Below are 25,679 nucleotides of genomic sequence, written 5' to 3'. Positions count from 1 at the left end.
GTAATTTTAGACACAGTGGATGACAAACAATTTTAGTGTCAGATAAAACCTTCATCAGTAGTAACATCTATTATTCTAATCCCCAAAGTAGAAGGTTCTTTCTTTGTAAATGATGCCACAATTTGAGAAAATTAGGAAGGTTTCCAGACAAATGTTTTAAATCAAGAGAAGAGTATATGTGCCCAGGAATTGACCAATGTATTCATCTAATTAATGTAATGGTTGGACTATTCCTTATCAAATTTAACCATACTTACTCGAATCAATGAAATGATTCAACCATCCATTATTGGGTATCATCCAGAGAAGCTAGTGTTTTGCACCTTGGGTGCCTTGCTTGCCTCGCCCTAGTCTGGGCCTTGGATGGGAGGACACTTCTCCATCTCCTTGAAGTTAGGCACATCTACATGACTTGCTCTGATCAATGAAATGCGAGCCGAAGTGATATATGTCACTTCCTTGTGGAAGCTTTAAAAACCTGGTAAAAGTTTTAAGAGCCTTAAGGACAATTTGAAGTGCTACATTAAGGGCTAGGGTACAGTTTCATGTTTCTTTCTTACTCCTGTGGCAACCATGGAATCACGTGTCGGGATAAAGGCTCCAGAACCCAGGTCCTCGAGTGATAGCTATGAACAGAGCCCTACTGCTGACCCTGGCTGGACGTGCAGCACGAACAGGAAGGCGACTTTCCTTGTGTTGTGTGTTCCCGCACCATAACCTACTTAATCCTGACTTGAAGTATATCTTGAAATGAGAGTTAGTGTTCAAGTCTGAGTAGAACTAAGACACATGAATATGACAGGGAGAATTTCAAGTGGAGGAGAAAATAGAAGTAAAAACATAGAAGAAAAAAAAGCAAGGCTGTCAGCCTGGCTGAACTACATGGTACATAATGGGCAGCAATAGGAAAGCAGGGGAGAGAGAGGATGGTGCCAGATTTCTGAAGTCCTGAGCAATAGGCTACAGTGATTACACTATATGTAAGCATTGTTTTTGAGCAGGAAAATGATAACATCATATTTTTAAAAGATTTATCTGGCAGCAGTATATAGTAGTAGGAGGAAACCAGAGATTAGTTAGGTTATTTATGGGTCCCGGGAAGGTTCCCAGTGAATGCCTGCTATATAAGTAGAAATGGGAATGGAGAGAGAGAGAAGAATATCTGAAGAAAAACTTGAGGAGACACAGAAACTACAGGGATAAAGGAAGCAGGAGAGGTGATGATACTATTGCTTTTGATGAATAGAAATCGTCAGTCACTGTGGTTCTGAATTTGACTTGGAAGATATTTTTGTAATGTGATTCCTTAATTCCTTGGAAGCTAACTAATATGAAGTTGTTTCTGGCATTTGATTTTACCTTATTTTTTTCTTATGTTATTTCTTCTTATATTCTTACAATATTACATAGTGTTGTCTTTGCTTAATGTATCATTTCAGAGATTTCTGAAAAACATTATCATTGTTACTGTTTTCTTAGTACCTCCTCAGTAGAGAAAATAACTTTACTCCCTATAAGCAGACTTATTCCAAAGTGCAAAAGACTGAAAAGCTCCTCATTCTGGCACAGTAGGAAAAGCTCCAAGATAAATTTCTCATTAGTGATATAAAATAGCTTTCCATTTTTTCCTAAATCTCTACTTTAAAATAAATCAGGTATGGTTTGGAATTTTATTTGGACACATTTCAAAATTATGACTGTCCTGTTGCTATCAGTTAGTTGATTTTATCTTCAAAGAGATATTATGGACTAGGATATAACAAGAAGGACCGTAAGTAAGAACCTAGGTAAGAAATGCTGGACCTTGTTCTTTGTTTTCTAGAGTAAGAATCAGGAAACTTTTTCTGTAAAGGGACAGAGAGTAAATATTTTAGGCCTTGAAGACCATAAGGTCTCTGTTTCAACTGCTCAATTCTGCCATTGTAGCACAAAAGCAGCCACGCACAATATGTAAAGAAGAGAGCATGGCTGTTTTCCAATAAAACAACCCCTGATCTAAAAAGTTCTAACTATATTTGTGTGCTCATTCTACATACCTGACCCAGTACCGACCCAAAAGAAAGTCTCCTTAATTGAACTGTGTTGGTCATATCCTTTTCAAGCAGTTCGCCTAAAAATGTCAAGCGTCTTCAACAAACCCAGCATCTTTGCCAGGTGGTATGAAGATATACAAGAAATGTAAAGATCCACAAGATTAGGGATGGAGGTAAAACTAAATGTCTTCAACATTTTGAAAACAATTAAGGACTCAACTGCATGGCATTGAAGATAAGTGTAAAAGAGTTGGTGATATTTTCAAAAATGAGAACTGGAGTCCTTGAAAAAGTTGGTGGAAGATGAGGAGGAAGTAGAACTCCATGTGGACCCTGAAGGAAAAAGATGGGATTGAATCATCTGAGGGAAAGGAGTAGGAAGGAGTAACATTATAGAAGGAAAATTAAGCAAAGCCACAGAGACAGTAATGAGCATGACATCATGGGATGAAAGTGAGGACACCTGCCCAGCTAAGGTGAATCTAGTGGAGCTTTGGGAATTTAGAGCTGGTTGGGTAGAGTTGGAGAAGGCTCAACAGAACTTTGAAAGCCTGCTGGGGATGTTTGGCCTTTGTGTGATAGGCACTTGGGAGCCACGGTCGTTCCCTCAGCAGGTCAGTAACACAATAACAGTGGTATCTGAGTGGCATGTAAAACAGTGGTGGAAAGATGCCAAAGTCAGGAAAACATGCCATAGGGCTGTTAGGATAATCCAGAGTACAAGAGATCAAGGCCTAGCCTATCTGACAAGATAGGATAATGAGGAGAAAGCCAGGTTAAATCCAAAGAGCAGTTAAAAGGATGAAACATCTAGCCTTTGGGACACATTTAATAAAAACAAGGATAGGTAAGCCAAGTAAGACCTAGGAATCCAGGTTTTCTCATCAGGAAGACCTAAAGATTGGGGATGTGTTAAAAGAAATGGGAAAACTAAAAAGGAAAGTCATTTTGTTGATGATGCCAGTTTTGTTGACGTCAGGCTGATAAATGATCATTTATTTACTGTTGTTATATCAGCTTTAAGAAATAAAAGACCCCAGACAGGTGAGAATCCCTTAACCAAAATCAACCAAAGAAGACATGGGAATGAATGAGCTTACTGAGAAGCATTGCAAATACTTAGGAACAAAAGATTGTATCGATGAAAACTTTGGTCAAGTTTTGAGCCTATAGATACACATTTGCCCACTGTGAGGCTATGCATCAGAAACTTCATTTCCCCATCTCTGACTTCTTTGAAGATGAAGCCTACACATTTGTGACATAAACCAGTACAGGAACAACAAAGAACTGGCACTCGCCTCAGTAGCCAGAGACTTGAACTCAGTATGTGCCTTATTTAGGGCCTATCATCTTTCAATTTCTGCTCAGAGAGCCCTTTAAATTCACAGAAGAGTGACTTGACTCTCCTTGCTTTTGTCATTGTTTACAGCTGTGGCGGTCTTCACACATTCATCTAATGGTCAGGAAGACAGCCTTGAGGGACCCCACAGGTTGAGAGTAGTGGGATAAAGTCCGTAAATGGGGCAAAGGAGAAGGAAAAATGCAGGAAAGGGAGGGCCCTGAAGGCCAAAGAACAAGGCAGTAGAAATGTAGAAATGGTTATAAATAGTAACAAATACACCAAGAAGTCAGGATACATTAAAGAAATACCAAATGAGCTGCCATAAGCCTGGTAACCCACTTGATAAGGAATTCCAGTAAACCTTGATTCAATTGTTTAATTAATTATGTCCCATAGAACATTAAGAAGGTGAAATTTATCTGGAAAATAGCAGTTAGATAAAATCTAGCTAAAATCAAAGTTATGCTTTGAAATTTTTATTCCAAACCTTTGATCTAGGGAGAGGCCGAAGTCCCACATTTCATCTTTGATGCCCCTTCCTTGGTCTACTCACGTGGGCATAACTCAGGAAGAAGAGCTGGTTGTTGGTGAACGTGGTGCCTGGTAGGAGAGGCTCTTCAACTCCCTGCCTCTTGTCATTTACCCATTTCCTGTAAGCCTGGGGGGAGAAGCAGAACAGATGATCCTCTGCAAGGATGGCTTTTTTCTTTTCTCATCCATTACAGAGATATTAAATATAACCCCCACCATATGCAAAATGCATCCTGTCAAGTTTTCCTTTAAGAAAACCTACAGCTGGAAATGCAATCAATGTTGTACTGCTTAACAGTGAGGCAGGTTCAACTGCAAAAAGACCTCACACTCAATAGACGCCAAAGCAGCTGGACCAAAATGCTCACACGTTAAATAGCTCCCCCTCCTCCCTACAAAAAGCTGTTTTCTTTAACACAATGGCAAGAACTATGGCAATACATTTGGGAGTCAACAAATTTCCAAATTCTTATTTTTCCGAGTAAGATGGAAAGCCATCACCTTCAATCACCATCATTTATAAAATAAAGTATATTTTAACTAGAATAGAGGAAGGATATATCCTCAGAATAACAGCCTGATCTTTATATTGAATGCATTCAGTTTTATGAAAATCTTTCCACATCTTCCTTATCTTTATCGTTTAACCACGAGAAGGTGATGAAAACATTATTATCGACTCTTACCTGGCCCACTATATGAGAACCACTAGCTGCTGGCCATAATTTAGAAGTTTGGTATTTTAAGAGAAAATTGTAAGGAAGGCTAGAGAGAGAGTGTACTCAAGGAAAGCTCCTATAAACCTAGCCCTGAGGAGATTTCTGTAGCATGATTTGATACTATTGTGAATGTACCTTCTGAAAACTATCCCTTAAATACATGAGTCTTAATAACAAATATTATTCTTTAGGGTAACTTTACAACCCAAAAAGAAACAAGAAAGAAATGCAGCTCTATTCATACAATAGAGAATAACAGAGTCAAAGGGGAAATATAATTCTATTTACAGAAATTCACAGCATTTACAGAAATCTAATTCCTCAAGAACACGTCTGTGGTATAAATGGAGGTGCACCCATACAGTGTTTTATAGCTTAAATTTTAAAATCACAGCAAATGTTGCAGTGCATACCCTAAAAGCTTCCCGCAGACCTCCATTATCAGCAATATTTTCTCCCAGGGTCCTCTTCCCTTTCACCTAACAAAAAGAAAAAGAGTGTCGCACAGCCAACTATCATTCAGCAAGAGGCATAAATATGATCACAAGAAAAAGTGCCATATTTTAAAGAGAAAATTACATTCAATAAATCAGAGGCAGTTATAATATACTGTGAGATGGCAAACTAACCCCAGCTAGGTGCTCCTGAATATAGTGATTCCTATTTTTTTTATGCTACACACTTCTTTCTCACCCACCTCTTCATTCTCACCAATTTAACCAGATTCAGTAAAATGCTAACAATATTCCGAGTGATTCTGGTTTAATGGGGGAAAAAATAGAAGTGTCAATATACAGATTATTTTCTCCGATTAACTCACATAATTTGAGTCTTCTTTTCAGTGTGCCTGTGTTTCCAAAAATTTACCATCCACACAGGCACAAGATTTCAAGACCATTTCACCCTTCAGCAATTTCCATGAAAAACTAAAAGGAGAGGAGTTCTCATGGGGGAACAGAAATCAAACAGAAGTGGCACAGGCCACACAGTCAAGGTTTGTAATATATATGACAACCAGCCAAGCATGCTGAAGAAATTCTTCCAAACATTTGAAGATTGTTTCTTAAACCCTTAAATAGAATGAGATGGAAAAAATTCTAAACCAATACAGCCTACAAGCCAAAACCCAACCTGCCCGTTGTTTTTGTACAGGCTGCAGGGTAAGACTGGATTTTCCTTTTTTCAGTGGTTGGGGTTTGGGGGAGGGAAATTCACAGAAGAGCAATATTTTGTGGCATGTGAAAGTTATATGAAGTTCAGACTTCAGTATCCATAATTCTAGTTTTATTGGAACACAGCCTTGGCCATTCACATATGCACTGTTCTCTTGCAACAGTGGCAGGGTTGAACAGCTGCAACAGAGACCCCATGGCCCACAAAGCCTAAATTATTTACGACCTGGTCCTTTACAGAAAAAGCTTGTCAGTCTCTGCATAGGAGGCAGAATAATGCCCCCACCAAAGATGTCTATGTCCTAATCCCTGGAACCTGTGAAAATGTTACCTTATGTGGCAAAAGGGACTTTTAAAGTATGATTAAATGTAGGATCTTAAGACCTTAGCCTGCATTATCCAGAAAGGTCCAATGTAATTAGGAGGGTCCATTCAAACAGAGAAAAAGGAAGTCAGGAGAGTGAGTGTGCCAGAGTGACCCAACGTGAGAAGACTCAACCAGTCACTGCCAGCTTCAAAGAAGGAAAGGGCCACGAGGCACAGAATGCGGGCAGCCTCTAATAGCTAGAAAAGACAGGAAAACAGATTTTCCCCTCGAGCAGCTAGAAGGGAAAGCAGCCCCGTGGACACCTTGATTTTAGCCTGCTGAGACTTGAGTCAGACATAGAGAACTGTAAGATGGCACATTCGTGTTGTTTCAAGTCACTAAGTTTGTAGTGATTTGTTACAGCAACAATAGGAAACAAATGCACCCTGCTCTAAACTTTCAAGCCATGATCCTATCAACTCTTTGCTTTCAAGCCCAATCACCCAGGTATCAAGCAGTGCCTATGAATAAAAATAAATCTTCAGAAAATATTAATCTTCTGTAATCACCTAGGACCCTTCTAGGTTCAGTCCCAAAGAGTTACCACGCCTGCTTTACATACATTCTTTTACTACCATCCTACGAGACACAGAAATGAGGACTCTAAAGCTCAGAGCACGTAGCAGATGTCGTTGGTGCTGCACCAGATCCATTCTCTACCAGGACTGTGCCCCCATTCCTGCAAATGCTACCAGCTCAGGAAGATTAAGCTTAGTTTAGAGGCACTGCCTCATGTGGAGATTCCTGGGAGGTGATACCCCATCTCTCAGTAACTGACCGATGTGCAGTTAAAACAGTCTAGCCCCTTACTCCAGGCTGAACAATTTCTGTGGGGCAATTCATGCTCCAGAACCTTCTATGGGATTAGGCTGAAACCAGTATGTTTTCCTCACCGCCCCCGTCCCCACCACCACCTTAGAGGTTTCTCCTGAAACTACTTCTGCAATTAATCATTTACCTAAGAAACTCCTTCTGGGGCTCTGCTTCTTTCTAGAGGACCCAACCTAAGACACAGAGGTGAAGTGAGGTACCCACATTTCACAGGGATTCAAACCCAGTCGGTCTCCAGAGCCTTTGCCCCACAATATGCTAACTTCTCAAGTTTTGACTCCTCGATTCTGGTGATTTCCACTCATGCTCAAATCTCCTTCCTTGTTCCTTAAAGCTTTATCTACATTAGAGGTTTTGGAAGAAGCCTCGCCCTCTGGTTTCTCCCACCCTGGACCACCTCAATAGGCCCTAAGGCCCTAGGTTCGCCTCTCAGGACTCTACACTTGCTAAGTCCACTTCTGTGGTGCTCCATGGGGGGCTCCCCAGTTCACTGCACAGAAAGATTCCACATAAAAGACCGGCCTCCATAAATGGAACCCGTGGCCCTTTATGGCTACCTCCTCTCCACCGGGAATGAGACTGAAACTGTTTTCTGATGATTGGATGGATTTATGCTGAAACAGGCACACCCTTTGTATTGTCCTTGTGACAAAGGTACATATTTGTCAGAATTCAGTTTCAATATCTGAAACTCTGGCCAAAATGGATATTGTAAAATAGTCCGTCCCCCACCACCCCACCCAATACATTGACCAGGTATAAAATGAACTTAAAATAAGAGAACAAGAGCATGACATGGGGGAAAGGGTAGGGATTTTGGAGTCATACCAATCTAAACTCTAATCTAGACTCTACCTATGGGTTTTAATTTCTTTGAGCCTCAGTTTCCTCATATGTAAAATGGGCTGGCGGTATGTACCACTCTCCAGACCAGTGTGAGGATTAAATTTGTTTCCATTAGGTGAAAACTTTAATTCCCATGCCTGCATATAATTATCACTGCATTCCCTTCCTCCAACAAAACTTCTCCTCTTGTTTTTCTAGTGTTTTTTTCAGCCCCAAAGCCTTTGGCTTTGCTATATCCTGGGATGGCATACCTATGAGCATGTCACAAAGTATTAGGAATATAAATAATTTATTGAGCGCTCATTGCACGTCAGCCATCATGCTGGTGCTTTACATTATTTCAGTCACTCAATTCTTGCAACAAACTAAATGAGTTCAAAAATAGTTACCCATTTCATGATGAGGACTCTGAGATTCAGTAATATTAAATGACTTGTCTAAGTTCAAAAAACTTGTAACTGGTTCAACTAAGATTTGGACCTATGTCTGACTCTAGAAACCCTTCCCTATGGTTTTCTTGAAGCAACATATATTCTAGACAGATTTTCACAATATGATAACCCCTGAATTGAATACAGACACACAGAAGCACCCATTTTAGGTCTGCTCATGACATACAGGCAGAGAAACAGCTTCCCAGGACACTGGTAAAGGACCTAGAGATACTCTTCAAGGATACAGACTTTGGTTTCTCTGCCTGGGTAAGGAGTGGTATCCCTTGTGCTGAATATGATTTAAGAACTGGGAGAACCAAGTCAGTGTTTTATAAACATTCCCTTTAAAAATGCATGGATTTTTACCTAAATTCTTCTGGAAAGGCGAAGTAAACCCAAGCATAACACACTTGAGACATAGCAAGGATTTGTGTGCTTTCCCAGCCCCTATAAGATATCAGGATGGAGTACATGCCTGGTTAAGGGCCCAAAAGACCTTGGGGAAACCACATGAAGATATACTGATCTACTCTGGTCCAGTGTGGTCCCTTGCTTCTCTCAGGTACTGCACCCTTGTATGCATGTGTGTCATAGAGAAAGGTCTTCCTGCAGATTCATAACTTACTGATAATTCTTCATTATTGGTCCCTTATTGTCAAATACAATAAGAGTAATCTGTGTCTTAAAATTATGAAAACATGGATATGAAATGCAATGGAAAACTACAATAAAAAATTAATAGTGGGGAAAGGACATAAAACTAACCGGATCAAACTAGCAAAATAAGGTAAAGGAAAAAGAAGTAAAAACAATGTACAGGAGATAAACTATACAGAGAAAGCTATACAATTATATGAAAATCTAAAACAACAACCAAACAGATGGAAAGGTGTACCATGTTCTTGAACAGGAAGACTGCATCATAAAAATGTCAATGCCACACATTTAATGTGATTTAACTTAGAATCCCAATGGTATGTTCTTTCTCGGGGAGTGTGGGGAGCAGAGAATGGGTAAAATGATCTTGGAGCATATACAGAAGTATATTTTCTTGAGAATGGCAAGTACATAAAAGAGTGGTAAGGGAGAGCTTGTGTTGACAGATACCAGAACAATCCATACAGCCGCAGTAATAAGGTGTTGGTATCAAAATCAACAAATTAATCAGCAGAATAAAATATATAAGCTAGCAATTTATCTCAGGATATATGAGATTTGAATATTTGACAAATGTTCAATTCAGTGAGAAAAAAATGTCTCTTACTCAATGATGCTGGATCCACTGGCTGTCGCTTTGGAAGAAAATAAAAGTAAACTCTCATATTAAATTGCATAGAAAAATTAGTTTCACATGCATGAAGATTTAAATGTAAAATAACAAAACAACCAAAATCTTCCCAGACTACATATATGACAGAGAATGGAAATGCAGAAACTATTTTTTAAGAGACGCAGGTATATTTGATTATATAGAAATGTTTAATTTCTGCATGTCACAAGACACCATGTACAAAGTTCAATGGATGAATAATGTCTTTGGAGCAAAATACTATAATATGAATGACAGATAAAGTTTTGACATTTATAATATTTAAAAAGTTCTCATAAATTGACAAGAAAATAACTCAATAGATAAATGCTCTTTCATGTAACACTGGTAGAAATATGAAATAGAATCTTTTCTTGGTGACAGTAGGAATCTGTCCTACTGGGAAAAAAAAATATGTACATAATAAAAGTGTTTATTACAGCAGCGTTTATTATGGAAAAATAATTGGTGACAAATTATAACGCCTCAGCCAAAGGTTGGTCATGTTACAGTACATTCACACTGTGGACTTTGAGACAGGCACTAAAAACAATGAACTAAAGACATGTGTCTCTCTCTACATGAGCACAGGATGAAGTGTATCAAGCTTACTAATGAATTACAGTAGGGAAGATAAGAGGGATGGGAGGAAAAGGGGAAGGTGGTAGAGGTGAAGACAAAAAGGAAAGCAACAAATTTCACATACACATCAACATGTATAAAATATCATTTGTGTGAGTGTGAGGATGGTTGTACAACTGTGTAAATTACTAAAAACTATGGAATCATGAACTTCAAGTGAGCAAACTTATGGTATGTGTATTATATTTCAATAAAGCTGTTAAAAAAGAAAAAAATGTGCATGCTTTTAGGGAAATGTGTGTGTGTGTGTGTGTATATATATATATATATATGAAAACAAACATTTAAAAAGTATATTTCTTTTTTTCAAACTTCTCTAAGAACTCTTAACCAACTCAGAGCCATTAGTTCAAATTAGTGAGGTTTTATTTCAATGGATTAAACCTAAGCAGTAGTTAGGAGGGAAATTTCTTAAATAATATGGATTGTAGATTTTTAAGAATTTTATTGTTTATCTCTGATGTGGATTTTCTACATGAATCTGAATCGAGGAAAACCAATTCATCTTTAGGCATGATTCTCAAACTTCACCTTGTGTCAGAATCACCTGTGGGCTGGTGAAAAGACAGACTCTCAGACTGCCAGGCACCCCTTCCACCTCTAGGATTCTGGGTCAGTAGGTCTGGAGTTAAAGCTGAAGAATCTGCATTTCTAACAAGTTTGGCTGGAGTAGTGAGGAGGCCAGTGCTGTTGGCCTGGGATGCACACACTGAGAACCAACGATCTAAAGCAAGCTGATGTCCAAACGAGGAAAAATGACCCACAGGATACCCCCTTCACCACGGATTACTCACATTTAAGCCAGCTTTCCTCCAATAATAGTTGCTATACTGGTTAACCATGCACTTGGTTTTTTCTTTAAACTTTTCTTCTGAGTCAACAGACCACCAAGGATCCAGGTTTCCATTTTTATCGTATTTTCTACCTGGCAAAAAGAAAAGTTAAAAGATATCTGTATTACTTGTGGAAACTAATTCCTTCATTTTCCCTTTCCCTCACTTCAACAAGCCTTGCAAAAGCAATCCCAGCAGCAGGGACCCCTCGTGGGAGCAGCTCCTGCCTTCTCTCCAGTGTCGCAGGTTAATCATGAAAAGAGGGAGAAGAGAAAGACGTTTGAGGAAGTTCTTTCCTTTTAGGCAATAAGGAGCATTTTAAGAATAAGGTTCATCAACTTAGGGCATGTGCTATTCTTAACCAATCTTGGACTCTTGGTTTTTACCTGATCTGACCCAAAAATGTTCTCTGGATCATGAAATGAAATGGCTTCATTCAGAAAGCCCATGGAGGGAGTCAGAGTGCCTCCACCAGTGAAATTCCAAATGATCTATAGGAACAGCCTGGTGAGTCATTCACACTGTGCAACCAGAGCTTCTGACTCAGCCCCATAGGTACGTGTTTCCTCCAAGTTGCCAGGAACCCAGAGACACGTAAAACCTCTGTTATGAATCATTCCACAGCCATCAGCGTGGATGGAAGGACCATCTGTCCTGCTTTGACAAGGAAGTTTGCTCTAAAAAGAAAACTTGGAGCAAGGATGGAAATCTCCAAAACGTAATGGAAAACAAATTAGTTATACATGCTTTTTTGCTAGAGGCTTGCTCTTCATTTTCTTTACACACTTCATAAACAAAAACAAAAACAAAAAGTTTGGATGTATCTCGGATATCTTCTATACCCACAGTTACTACTGCTTTAAATTTAATTATGCAGAGAACTTGTCACTGGGCTTACAAGAAAGTCCCCTAAGCACAGGCATTAACTGGAATAATCCAAAGCTCTTCAGCAAGGCTGGATGCCACTATCACCACCCCTGGAGAGCAGGCAGTCACTGTCGTCCACCCACCAACCATCCATCCATCATTAAATAGTTACTGCATATGTACTTATATGTGCAATGCACTATTCTAAGTATTGGTTAGAGAGTGAAATAGCCATCATTAGATTCTGTCCTTTGAGAAAGAATCCAGAAGGACTCCTGAAGATTCCAGGGAAGAAGTGTATTTAAATTTACCAAGAAGTAAGCCCCAGAACCAAGAGACCACTATTGGATTTTGTTCCTTAGCTAAGACTCTCCTCTCAGATAAACCAAACAGGCAGAGGCAGAAAGTGTAGCTCTGGGGATTCAGATGTTGTTCAGGCAGCTACATTTTTACAGGGAGAGGAGAGCAGGGGAGCAAAAATCCCAACGTGATTAAAGAAGGACTGGTGGGAGTCCAGGAAGAATTCTCCAGCAGGAGAAAAACCGAAAGGTGTCTCTGGCTCTGGGGTAGGCACCCAGGAAAGGACGTTAGAGATAACACAGACATGGAATAAAGAGGTCCCTCTATGCAATGCTCCCTTGGGCCAGCTGGGTTCGTGAGTCTGCCTGTAAATCATTGTGTGGATCTGAATATGACTATAATTTGCTGCCTAATTCCTCAATTTCAGAGATTGCATGTGGCATACCAATAATACTCCAAAGTCAAAGGAGAAAGGAGTGCTGATTAAAAATGATGATTCTCAAAGGCAATCATTTCTTTAGTTTATGTTATATTCTGCTCCTTCCTTTTGCTTAAATGTCATCAGGATACATAGCATGTTCTATATTATGCATTATTAGGAAAGCACAGCTTTAAAAAAATTCTGAATATATGCCAGAATAGAGATAAATAGAGATTAAGCATTGCATAATCTTTACAACAGTATAAAGGAACCAGTCAGCCAAGCTCCAGAGTCCTAACTTGCCAGCATGTATCATCATCTTCTGGCCAGAGCTCTCACCTCCAGGGAGAGCTTCTCAAGATGGTGAATGAAGAAGTGACAAAGGGGAAAAGCGATAAAGCTACTCCTACTGTGGCAGCCTCAGCAATGCTGGTCTAAATGCAAAGCTAATTTATTGAAATTACAAGGTCTTTTTTCATTGTACCCCATCGCCAATGGGAACAATTATTTATTTATTGCAAGCCATCATATCAAGACATGGGGTGAAGTTTTGAATCAGCAATCATACTTCTTTAGCTAATCTTCAATCTACGATGATGCCACTATGCAAAGATAATAGCAACAATTAACATCCATAGACTCAACATTATCGTAAAAGCAGCAGCTTATACAGTGAACCAGTACTTACCATTATTATCAAATCCATGTGTAAATTCATGTCCAACAATTACTCCTATAGCGCCGTAACTCAGAGATCTATAGCATAAATATAAAATTCGGAGAAAATTACAAGCATGCATCTCAGAGCATAGTCCTCTAATTTTTTTTTAAATGAGAAGTCACGATCATCTGTTTTCTAGTAACCACGGTAATAACAACCTAATAACCACATCCACAAAACTGTAAAAACAAAAACTCTAAAAACAAAGAAAATATAAATTCTAACATTGTCATACAACCATGTATGGGCCTCAGTGCCCTACACTGTGAAATTAGGGATGTGAAAGAAATGTTTTCAAAAGCCCCTTCCAGCCCTATGGTTTCTATGATTCTGTATTGGCTCTGGCTATAGTTTATACTTATAAATGCCCAAAACAGCAGCAGGGTTTGAAAAGATCCTGTCAGTACACACACCATTTATTTTTTTATCTGAGAACCTGTTGAAAAATCACTATAGTGTTGGAAGTTAAATTGTTTTCCAAATATAGTCATAAAAAAGACATAGCACAGAGATTAAAAGGGATCACTCTGCTTTCAAAGGCAGTCCCATTCCTCTGCTTCTGTGACAGACAAGTTCACAGCTAAACAGCAAAGATTGTGAAGTCTTAACCAGATTTGGGAAAGGTGTTATATTCTTTCTCTTCACCTCTGAAGCAATATGTGGTAGATTACCTACAAAGGTGACCACCAACAATTCCACCCCCTCAATGCACCTGCCCCGTCTCCCATCCAGAGGCAATCGATTTCTTCCCCTTGAATCTGGTTGGGCCTGGGGACTTGCTGTGACTAACAGAATGCAGTGGAAGATCAGGTGTGACTTCTGGACCTAGGCCTAAGAGGCTTCGCTCCTTCCATTTTTTTGTTCCCCCTGGAAGTCAACTGCAGTGTAATGAAGTTGAACTAATCAGCTAGAGAGAGAGAGAGAGAGAGAGAGGCCACGCGAAGTGAGAGAGAGACACCAAAAGTTGAGAGACTTCTAAAGAAAGAGAGAGGCCCAGCCAGGTCCCAGCCACCCTAGCCAACCCAACCGGGAAGCCAGCGTTTTAAGTGAAGCCATCTGAGATCCTCTGGCCCCAGTCAGGCTCTCCCAGCCAATATCACATGGAGCAGAGACAAGCTGTCTGGGCTGAGTCCTGCCCAAAGTGCAGAATCATGAGCCACTAGTGGTTGCTTGGCTCAGCTTTATTACACAGCAGCAGGTAACTGAAACAGAGCACACGAATGACATACGAAGACCTCGACTAAGGGGGCTTCCATGCGTGCCTGTCTGGGATCTCTCTCAACCACAAGTTCCATGAAGGCCAAACCTTTATCTACTTGATCGATGCTAAATTCCCTGGACCTAGTACACAGTAAGAAAGTAACTAACTGATAACTTGACCATTTCATGCAAGTGACATGTCTGCAGGTAACTTATTTTAGTCGTTTAATGTGTGGATGAGGATTACTGACAACTTAAAATCCTTTGTGTACTTAAAAACAAACTTAAATTGGTTGTGAGGATTCTTTCTGAGCTTTGCAATTACGCTAAAAATATTTCACAGTTGGTTCCTGACATGCGACATCAAAGTCACCCAGCAAATAGATAGGACCCGTAACTGGAAGGAAGTCTGAAGCAACATGTTATTACAGGACATAATGATCCTTAACATGCTAATTGTTTGTCTCAACTATACCCAAGGAAGTGCTGTAAGATTTAATTTTTCCCCTTGGTGGCAATTCTTTCCTTTGTTATTTCTTTCCTGCAAGGTAATTTGCATTTGAAAAAATGCTTCCTACTGTTTTTCCATCATTGCAAACCTTCATTAAAGAAGTAAGAGTAAAATTATGCATTTCAATCATAGAGCTATCATAGCAGCACAGGACAAATGTGTAATTTTATGTAGTGCTAATTTTTGCAGCAGTAGCTGTCACTCTGCGGCCTGTAATGTTTCATTTTTCCAGGTGTCACAGCCCTGAGAACAGTACTTGGTGCTCTACAACTCTTGGTCATTGCTATTGACTGGATGAATTTAAGAGATGAACAATGGAAGCTTATAGGAACCGCTTTGCAATAAACAAAAATACACTGCTCCAAAGAGCTTCCTATTTGCAAAGGGTAATAGCGAATTCAAAAGATGATTGAACCATGGTAAATTCCAATTCTTAGTTACATAATCGCTATCCTTTGGACAAGAGACAAAGGAAAAGTAATTTTATAGAAGTAAGCCTTAGCATGATAATATTTCATAATACTAAACTCACATCTTCCATTGTATCAGTGGACATTACTTAAATTAGCATGTCATAAAAATAAATAAATAAACATGTATGCCTTTTAAAATGTGACTGGCTGGCCAGAAACAAGAAGACTCCTGCAGAGAAAAATCTAGCCTTCCAGAAATAAAATGGGGAAGATGACAATTTTTCCACCTACTCAATTTCTCTTTTGTTCTTCTAGCTGATGGGTTTAACACATGCACAGGGTTTTGCTGTCAACAATGAAACAACTGTTTTATACTCTCTGGAGCAACCATGATCTCAGACTGTCATCAGGCAAGTGCCTGAAACATTCTGTGCCTGAACTGGGAATTCATAAGCATCCCAAAGTTGGAAGAAGCTTTAAGGTAATTGAGTTCAATTCCTTAGCAGAGGCATGCATCCCCTCTACAAAAACCCATTCAAAACATTTTAAGAATTCACCTTGGGCATTTCTAATAACTGGGAGTTCACCCCCTTCTGTTGTGGCCATTCCCTCTTCAGGTGTCTCTAAGTAAAATTGTTCTCTCTAATATTAATCTGGAATCTCTTTCCTATGTCCTCTATTAGGTTAGCACAGTCTCTACCTGAACAACCTCTGATCCCCATGAATAAACTAAATCATGCTGCCACCTGAATTTTCCTTAAAAAATGTGCAGTTATGAGGTTCCCACTCAAGTGTTTCCAAGTTCTTTCAACTCTTCTTCTTCTGTCATGAATTCTAGACCAGCATTTCCCCAAACTAGGGAAAAGGGTCGGGGTGGGGGTTAGAAACCTCTGGATGAAACACATTTAAATAGGTTTCTTACTCGTAGAACTTCTTGGGAATTCTTATGCTGCTGAGCATTGTGAAGCTCCTAAACCAAGGGGAGGATGACTTACCTCTCTAACTACTTCATGGAACACACACTTTAGGATATGTGGTCATAGGCCATATACAATCCTGATGCTCTCCTCTGGTAACACTTCAGCCTATTGATGTCCCTGTATTTAGACTCAACACTCAAGGGAGGGCTCAACTGACCAGTGTGAGCAAAAAGCATAGACACTGGCTGGTTGGGAGGCCGCCCATCTAGAACAGATGGATGTATGGAAGCCATCTCACTGGACTGTGATTCCCATGTTTCCAGGATCTCTGTATATCTAATGCTGAGTACCCAAAAGATGTTTAATAATTAATTATTCATTGAGCAGCTACTTTAATAGAGGATGGGTGGCTTCAATGAGGACTTAGAATATTTTAGGAGAAAAACTCAAATCTCTCTCCCACTCAAGTGTCAACTATGGCTCAGCATAAAGTTGAACTAATAGACATTACTATTTCCTAAGTTTCTATGATTTTGACCTTTATATCAGAAGCCCACGCTCATGGACCCAATAAACAAATTCATCAAATCAATAACTTCAAAGCCTAACCACACTAGTTCCAAGTCTCCAGATATATAACCACAATAACAGAAGCAGTTAAATTGCTAATGATAAGCAGAATAAAAAAATTCTATGACTTTCCATTTGAAGGGAACTGAGAGAATATTTAACTTAAACCTTTAATTTTATGGCAATACATATAAATGTCTAATCTTAACAATAGGAAAAATTGATTCCAAATATTTGAACACTAATGAAAACTATGCATCTAAAGCTTGGGATGATATTCATGGATTATGATTGATACAAACTGAGAGTTTTTTCTTTTCTGCCAGCAATGGTGCTTCCCTACAGTAGGCTTTATCGATGCTTGCTAGTGTAGTCTCTAGCTGAACAATGTCGAAACACCCTGAATCTGCTCTGCACTCACCATTTTTGAGGACACCAATCCAACAGCTTCTAACTGCAAGCACCTGAAACTAGTTAACTGAGGAGTTTCTCTGGCCATCAGAGCCCTCTTGGCCTAGACTGGGCAATGCCAGGGAGTTCATACACCTACTGGCAGCCCTCAATCCATGAAGGAAGGTGAGTTGGAGGATAAATATCACAGTTCCCTTGCCCCTGAAGCATTCTCTAACAGGACTGGGCCCCAGTTGCCCACAGTGATAACTGGCTTTGTAACACACATATGGTAGGTCCAATACTGGCCCCCAAAAGATGTGTGCATGCTAGTCCCTGGAAGCTGTGACTATGTGGTAAAGCTGTTATTATGTGGTAAAGGGGAATTAAGGCTGCCAACCAGCAGAGCTTAAAATAGGGAGATTATCCCGGATTACTCGGGTGCACCTAATCACCATGGTCCCTAAAGGTGGAGGAGGAGTGATATCAGAAGGCGATGAATGGTCAGAGAAATGCAACTTTGCTAGTTTGGAGGATGGAGGAAAAGGGCCGTGAGCCAAGGAACATGGGCCATCTCTAGAAACTGGAAAAAGCAAGGAAATAGATGCTGCCCTAGACCTTCCAGAAAGAAATGCAGCCCTGCCAACACCTTGTGTTTAGCCCTGTGAGACCCAGGTTGGACTTCTGTCCTACTGAACTGTAAGCTAACTGATGTACATTGTTTGAAGCCACCAAATTTGTGACAATTCATTATGGCACCCAAAGAAAACTCATACAACACGATTTATTGGCTTCCTTCCCTCCCTGTCTTACTTCCTCACTTCCCTGTTGGTGTTGCCTGGTATCACCCCCCAAAAAAACTACTTACACTTGAATCCTTGATACAGGGTGTGCTTCTGGGGAAGCCCAAATCAAAATACTGCTGCTGTGTTTCTCTTATTTGTATGCGTGTGTAATCCCCTATTTTTTTAATCTACATTTTGATATTGAAATTGCCATTTATCTACACCAAAAGACAAGTGGACTAAACTTCTAAAATCAACACTAAATTTTCTGTGCATTAAAGTACCAGAGCAAACAACAATACAAAATAAAAGTAGTGATATTATAGATGATGTATATTATCAGAACTTCCCTTATATATGGAAATTCTGAATTAGGTAAGTCTACAATCTGTTGGTATTAATGGCCTTGAAGCGGATATCCCTAACTCTAGACACTGTCAATTTTTGACCTATTATATAGCTATCCAAGGTCATATTTCTAAAGACAAATCTAATTATGTTTACTTGTTCAAAAACGTCAACATTTTCTACCGCTTATTAAGGTCCGGGCTCCTTACCTAGCATTGAGAGCCTCCAATATCAAACATCAACCTTTTTTATAGACTTCTTTTCCTGTCATATACCATTTGGACCAGCCAAACTAGACTCTTTGCTATTCTGTGAGCACTTTTCTTTCCTTTCCTCACATTATTTCCTCCATCTGGAATGGTTTTACAGTCATTGCCATCAACTCAAATCCCAAGAATCCTTCAAGGTCCAAATGTTTTCAGTAGGAGTCAATGCATAAGTGAATAAATGCATAAAGATGTAAGTTATATGTGTATAAGTTGGTTTTCTTGTGCAGTCATATACCCTGGTCATAAGAACCAGAAAACAAATACCTAATACGCTGGGAGCAGGGCCAAGTCATGGCAAGTTCCATGCTGTCTCTTTGTGCTGACCAATCATGGGCTTTGTTTCCCTGACTTTATATTTTTTCTCTACCAAAGCAGCATGTTCTTCATTAATTGTCAACAACTGGTTTCTTTACTAATTTTACTTACCGAGGATACTCTGTTCCCCAAAAGAAAGGCTTCTGGAGCTCTCCTGCAGGAAATCCTGGAAGAAAGGCAAAAAAAAAATTAAAATCATAAGGGACATAGAGATTAATTCAATAATGCCAGCTTTAGCCTTAAAGTTTCAAAGGCCCATCTGAAAGGTATTTCTCACGTAGCTTGGGGGCCCTCTAAGAGATCCAACTGTCTCTAGGATGTTATTAATTCTACTGAGTTTGAAATATGTGTATTACATCAGTTTCAAGGAAACTATCTTGCATGGATACACCACTGGTAGTGCCCAGCCTGCTGTAAACTGGGTTCCCTCATACACAGCATGCGCAGGAGGCCCCCAGCTGTCCAGTAGCTGCCCTGATACAGAAGGGGCCAGCTTCACAGACACACAACTTAGGCAGTCGCACAGGGCCCCCCACGAAGAAGGACCCTGAACGTGATTTAATGCTCTGCTATCCCTGTCTTGAAACTCTAAATACTTTTGGCTTTGCATGTGATTTTGTTAAGTGGAATCTAAAGGAATATGGAAGCATGCATGTGAGCAAAGGAGCCATATGCATACCTGAGGTTTTTAGGTGCCCCATTCACATACAGCATTGATGACGCATCCCAGGAGCACAGAACACCAGTAGACCCACAAAGCATGGGAGCCCCAGTGGGCCTCAAAGAGAGAGTACAAGGTAAGCACGTTACATCTAGGACTGAGTAGGTGGGGACTCTTGACAGCCCCAAGAAGGTTCTTTCCACTGGAACCAGAATTTGCTTCGATCACCAAAAGCAGGCAATGGCATTCTAAGAAACACAAATGACCAAGGAACCCTGTCCTACTCTTTCTTCCTCCTCTGACTTCCCTGTATCTGCCAACCACATATGCCAAAAAGGACGACACAGAAGGAAAGGGAAAAACAGGGCAATGCACAGTTTCTTTTCCTTTCAGTCCTCCTTTACTCAGCAGTAAGCTGAAGGTAGGCAGCATTAGCAGAACATACGTGTATTAGGAAGTGAAATAAAAAGGGCTGAGTTCGTTTTGTGCAGTGTTTCCACTGCTCTGGTAAGAAAAAGTACATATGCATGTACAAGCTACAAAATACAAACTGTATAATTTTGGTGATTCCACATACACGTTAAAAGCTTTTATGTTTGCTTTTAAAACTGGCATTGCATAATATAAAGATAAACAATAAAACTGTGCTGATGATTTAAAATTTTAATTTTTCTTACAACTTACAATGGCATTAAATAGCAAATTAAAAAAATACCATAACAAGTCTAGAGAAAGAGAGGCTGTGGAAAACAGGACAAAGCTTTCTATTTTAGCACCTGTAACAGCACTTTTTCCTGCTTTCCAAACAGGGGTTCCCCATATTTTCATTTTGTACCAGGCCCCACAAATTATGTAGCTGGCCCGGGGTGCAGAGAAGTGGGAGAAATGCTTCACTTTGCTCGTGCAGCTCATCACTAAATTCTGCAGCCTGGCTTGATCCTAGGAGCTGTCCTTAACAAGTCGTCACAACTGGGAATGCAAAGAATACTAACAAGAGAGACAGGGACAGAGAGAGGCCTTCCACCCTCTCTTTGCCCTCACCAGGGCCACTGCTCAAGGCCCCTTGAGACTGAAAGGTCTTTTGTGACTTAGAATGTTTTCTCTTGCCTCTCTCCCTCTCAACATTCTTTCTACCTCCCCTCCATGACTGAACACTAGGAGGTAAAGTGAGGCAGGAAAGCAAGTTCTTAATTTAGAAGTGAAATGTTAAATCTATACAAGTGTATATATATTGTTTATATTTTCTTAATAATAACACAGTTGGAGATTTGGTACAAAAACCTAATTGCAAAACAGAAATGGATCCAGCTAGTAGTTCTCTCTTCCTGCTTACACATGAGGGAAAATGCATCTGACTTTGAAGGGACAAGGTCACATTAATCTCCATAATGTCTAAAATTCCTTAAGTATCTTTGGCATCTTTATATCAATATTCCATCCTCTTTTGTAGCGATTACTTTTAGGAAGTCATTCTGACTTGGAGATAAATATGCAAATATATATATTACATATATATGCAAATCACAGTGTTTATGTGAAAATTCCATCTCACACAATAGATCATCAAAAAGCAATGATATCTCCTAATAAGAACAATGATCATAAACCAATGTGATTTAATTATTAAACCATTATGGCTTTCCTGCTTGGTAATGTGCCCAGCTGGAAGCATCTCTGTCCACTGCCAACCTCTTTACGGGAAAACATCTGACACCTGCATGAGCCTCCGTTTCTGCTGCTTTGGCTGTGAGAGGCCTGAGACACACAGGCTGCAGCTGTCACACGCCCCAATCAGCTGTATCTGCTCAGCCCCATGGAACCATGGAACCAACACCAGTCAAAAGAAGAATGTGATGCCCTTAGGACTGTTTGCTGAAGTGAATGGATTAAAAGTTTAAGCTGATTTCTGGAGGTGTCAACCAACTAGAGTGATGTATTGAATCCCAACAGAGCCAACTCAGTATCTTACAAAGTGGATAAGCTGAATTTAGTAAAAGTAGGTGTAAAAATAACTAAATAAATAGAAAGGGAATTCTTTTTCTTTCTGTCTCTGTTTTTAATAGGCTTTTCTTAAGTTTTGTTGCAAATGCATTTTCTTCCCTCCTTTTCCGCATTTCAGCATTGCCTCACCATGTGTGTGTGTGTGTGTGTGTGTACACATACGTATATATACACATACTTATATATGAGACAGGAGAGAGGAAGAGGAAGGAAAGCGAAATTAAACTATTGGACTGGCAAAAAATTAATAAACTTGATAATAGGGAATATGGGCCAGGGTGTAGGAAGTATGTTGGTAGGAGTGTAAATTGTTGCAAGCATATCGATGAGCAATCGACTCATCTCTTAATGCTTCAAAGGCCATTTTTTAAAAACAAGTAACTGTGCTGAGATGGAAAAAGCTCTAAGAGATATTATTAAGTGAAAAAAAACGAACATTCAGTCATGTATGGGATACAAGTACGTTCAGTCAGGTACTTGTATTACACTTGTAATACAAGTGTAAATATATGTATAGGTTCTGCTATAACACTTGTATTAAAAAGGCAAATTTGTTCCAAGGGGATTGGTATATTCAGGGCAAAAATGGGGCATAACTCAAATTTCACATTAGCTTATGCACAATTTTGTCTACACAAATGTGAAGTGAAAGTAGAAAACTGCACCCAAATGAACTGAGCAGCACAGCAATACACAAAACATACACATCCCAACATGGACCAGCTACCTCAGTTCACCACAAGTGTTAGAAGCCACACCCACACACATCGGGTGTTTAAACTTTCAATTTCAAAAACCCTCACTCCACCACTACACAATGACTGACAAGCAAACGTTAGGTATCTTCAAGGGAAAGCAGCATATTTACTGTAGCATTTATGTCTTTACCCACTTAACATGTGTAAAACAGCACCGTCATTTTTGTTAGGCTCCTACATTTTGTTTTCATGTGTCACGGATGTTTTTGACTGTTGTGTCCCTAATCCCATTTGTCTCATAAGCGTTGTGACTTTATTACACAACTTTGCAGAGCACAGTGACGTTTAGGAATACACGTTGTGTTATAGCAGAGCTGACTATATATGTACAGGTATGCACCTATGTGTATATGTAGACACACACATTCCTGCCAGTGGTCCTCAAATTCTATCATGCATCAGAATCCCCTGGAGCACTTATTGAAATACAGACTGCTGAGCCCCACCCTCAGAGTTTCTGAGTCAGTAGGTCTGGGGAGGATGCTAAGAATTTGCATCTTTACCAAGTTCCCCAGTGATGCTGCCACTGCTGGTCTGGGACCCACACTTGAAGAACTACTGCCCAATCATTGGCTCATGCGCACTGTGCAGGCATGCGTAATGTGATCACTGCTGCGCTGCTGTAATTGAAAACAGTGTGCAACAAACCAAACATCCAACAGGAAGGGAATGACTTAATGATGGCATGATCATAGTATGGGCTGCTATACAACAAAAGAAAAGGAAGAGGTAGGTCCTACCGCTCTAGCATCGAAGCCAGTGTTGCTGGAGTAAAGCAAGGCACAGATATACATTCTTCCCCCAACTAGAATAAAAGCTCCACCACAAAAGGAATTTTTGTTTATTTTTACTCTTCTGTCACTGCTGTACCTCCATAGATAGAATACCTGGCAATGGTAAACACTCAATAAATATTTGTTGAGTGATTGGAATCTGCACCGGGTGAAATTCAGGGGGGTGAAGGGGGCTAAGCCTGACCTATAACTATGAGCACATCTTGATGGCCAAAGTCTAACACGTTACATGATATTGTTAGTGCCACCAGTGTGCTACTTCTTCAAGTTTCCATATTCAATACAGGAACAGGAGTATGTTCAACTATCCAAGTTCTGGTTTTCATTTTCGTTCCAGATTACAGACATGTGGGTTCCATTCTCTTGCATTCATGAGAGAACTACTGTAGTTTTGAGGTCAGCACATTTTTTTCCAATAAACTCTCAATCAGAACGCAGATATCAACCAGATGAAAAGCCCTGCCCAGCTCTGTGCGAGTTCTATCATCCCCGGGTCCTCTTAGCCCTCTCTACCGCCAAGGAAGAAAAGTACGATAGTCTCCCTTTCTATGGTTGGGGCATATGCTGAAAAGAGAAAATCAGACAAAACACTGATTTAGATCAAGGTCCTTTGGTCCTAACGATATTGAACAAGTATAATCTCCCTTCCCTACATACTTTGTATGCTTTCATTAACTGCCACATTAATTGTAAATTCCATACCCTAAGTGTGTGGTTCAGGGAAGGTATCAGATAACAAATATTTCGAAAGTATTACCTTCCAGACGCTTTAGGTTATTTGGAAATTTGGAGTTTTTTTTTAACTGACACTTATAAATGGTGATTCTTTTAAGACAACTATACTCAGACTCACACAGCTTTTCCTGTGGTTTCCATGTTTGGTCAGATTTACAAATGATACACCTCCGACTTTCCCTGCCAGTCTTCTAAGCCTAGCGCACCTGCTATCTTCCCTTTCTCTACAGCAAACTTCCATCAACTTACTACTACAATGCCAGGCAACTCAAATTCACCTAAATTTGGGAACGGTTTATTCTTAAATTCAACCTCTGTTTACTCCTTTGAGGGAATTAGCATTTTTTAATTTGTTCAGTTAAGATCCAGCAGCCTCTGGGGCAGAAGTGGCACAGCTCAGGGGCAAATGACAAAGTAAAAGTTCCATCCCAAAGCAGGTGACTGAGGGGAAGTTCTAAAGGAGAATCCAATGGGCCTGAGAATGTGTGGGCCAAAGTACGTACTCAACTGTTCAGTTAAATCCCTTTCCATATTTGCTGTAGCCACTTTCTCCAGACATATACTTGGGTCTTCCATCAAGTGTGTATCTGTGTCTGTTTTCTTTCCCTGAGGATTTGTGATATTCTTGCTAAGAGGCTGGCTATACAAATCCATTGTATTATATTATTAGTCTTTTCAAATAATAGCATGCATGGCCTTTTTGCATGGATTGGTGTATTAATGTAGCTTTATTCTAGTACATGTTATGACAGTTGTTCTCAAAAGTCCTAAGTATATACTTCTATTACTGAACTAATCCAAGTCTACATTTCAGGGCTTATGGCTGATGTCCCATCTTAGTTATATTATTATACTTCTTAGATTCACTTGTAGTTACTTCTACTGAATTATTTATTTAACTTGTCCTGTGCAATAGCTCCTAGTTCCAAAGCTCACAAAGTGAACACATTTTATGACCCTAATTTTGGAGATGTTAACACATTTAAACACCATTATAAAAACTACTGGGAATAACTGGGTATGGGTATGATGATACAATGTCTATACGTAATCGTTGACCTCTGACATGTACTGAGCACCTATGATGTTCCAGGCCACACAGGTAAGCTTTGAACATAGAAACATTCTCAAAGAATCTATCATCTAGTGAAGGAAAAAGGATGTAACCAGAAAAATTCTAATTTGCCAGCTCTAAAGAGGTGAGGTGAAGTAATACCAAGGATTTCTAAACTGTACTTTTTAAGTGAAATATGTTTTAACCTTAGTGAAGAAAATACTGGATACACAGGAACAGATGTACAGAGGTGTTTGGGGAGATGGGCTGTTTATACACATGCCTGCATGACTGGGAAAAAGAGATGGTTTGCAAGAGCAGGTGGGGTTTGAGGCAGGGAGGGTCCAGGAGCTCAGGACACTGGTTCTCAGAGTGTGGTCCTGGTGCAGCAGCAGCAGCACCACGGGGGCACTTGCTAGAGGTGCAGATTATTGGGCCCCACCACAGACCCGCTGAATCAGGATCTCTGGGAGTGGGGTCCACAGTTTTCAACAGGCCCCCCAGGTTATGCGGGTGTGTGCCAGTGGGACCTAGTGGTTTACGTCAGGATAACAATCCTCACTAGAATCCTTGGGAAGCTTTTA

At 39.9% G+C, this 25,679-nt stretch overlaps 1 protein-coding gene across 1 annotated transcript in view; it reads right to left on the bottom strand.

Moving 5' to 3' along the window:
- PHEX (phosphate regulating endopeptidase X-linked) overlaps window positions 1-25,679 on the bottom strand; it is a 184,883-nt gene that overhangs the window by 6,118 nt on the left and 153,086 nt on the right. Inside the window, exons 16-20 of the mRNA XM_037020426.2 lie at window positions 19,204-19,258; window positions 13,339-13,406; window positions 11,024-11,154; window positions 5,042-5,107; window positions 3,932-4,036 (exon numbers count right to left, since the gene is read on the bottom strand). Coding sequence (XP_036876321.2) covers window positions 3,932-4,036; window positions 5,042-5,107; window positions 11,024-11,154; window positions 13,339-13,406; window positions 19,204-19,258 — 425 coding nt within the window. The remainder of the gene's footprint in view (window positions 1-3,931; window positions 4,037-5,041; window positions 5,108-11,023; window positions 11,155-13,338; window positions 13,407-19,203; window positions 19,259-25,679) is intronic.

The sequence above is a fragment of the Manis javanica genome, chromosome X, assembly GCF_040802235.1.
Source record: "Manis javanica isolate MJ-LG chromosome X, MJ_LKY, whole genome shotgun sequence".
Lineage (NCBI taxonomy): Eukaryota > Metazoa > Chordata > Mammalia > Pholidota > Manidae > Manis > Manis javanica.
The sequence above is the reverse complement of the archived record's forward strand: the minus strand, read 5'-3'. Positions and strand labels throughout refer to the sequence as shown.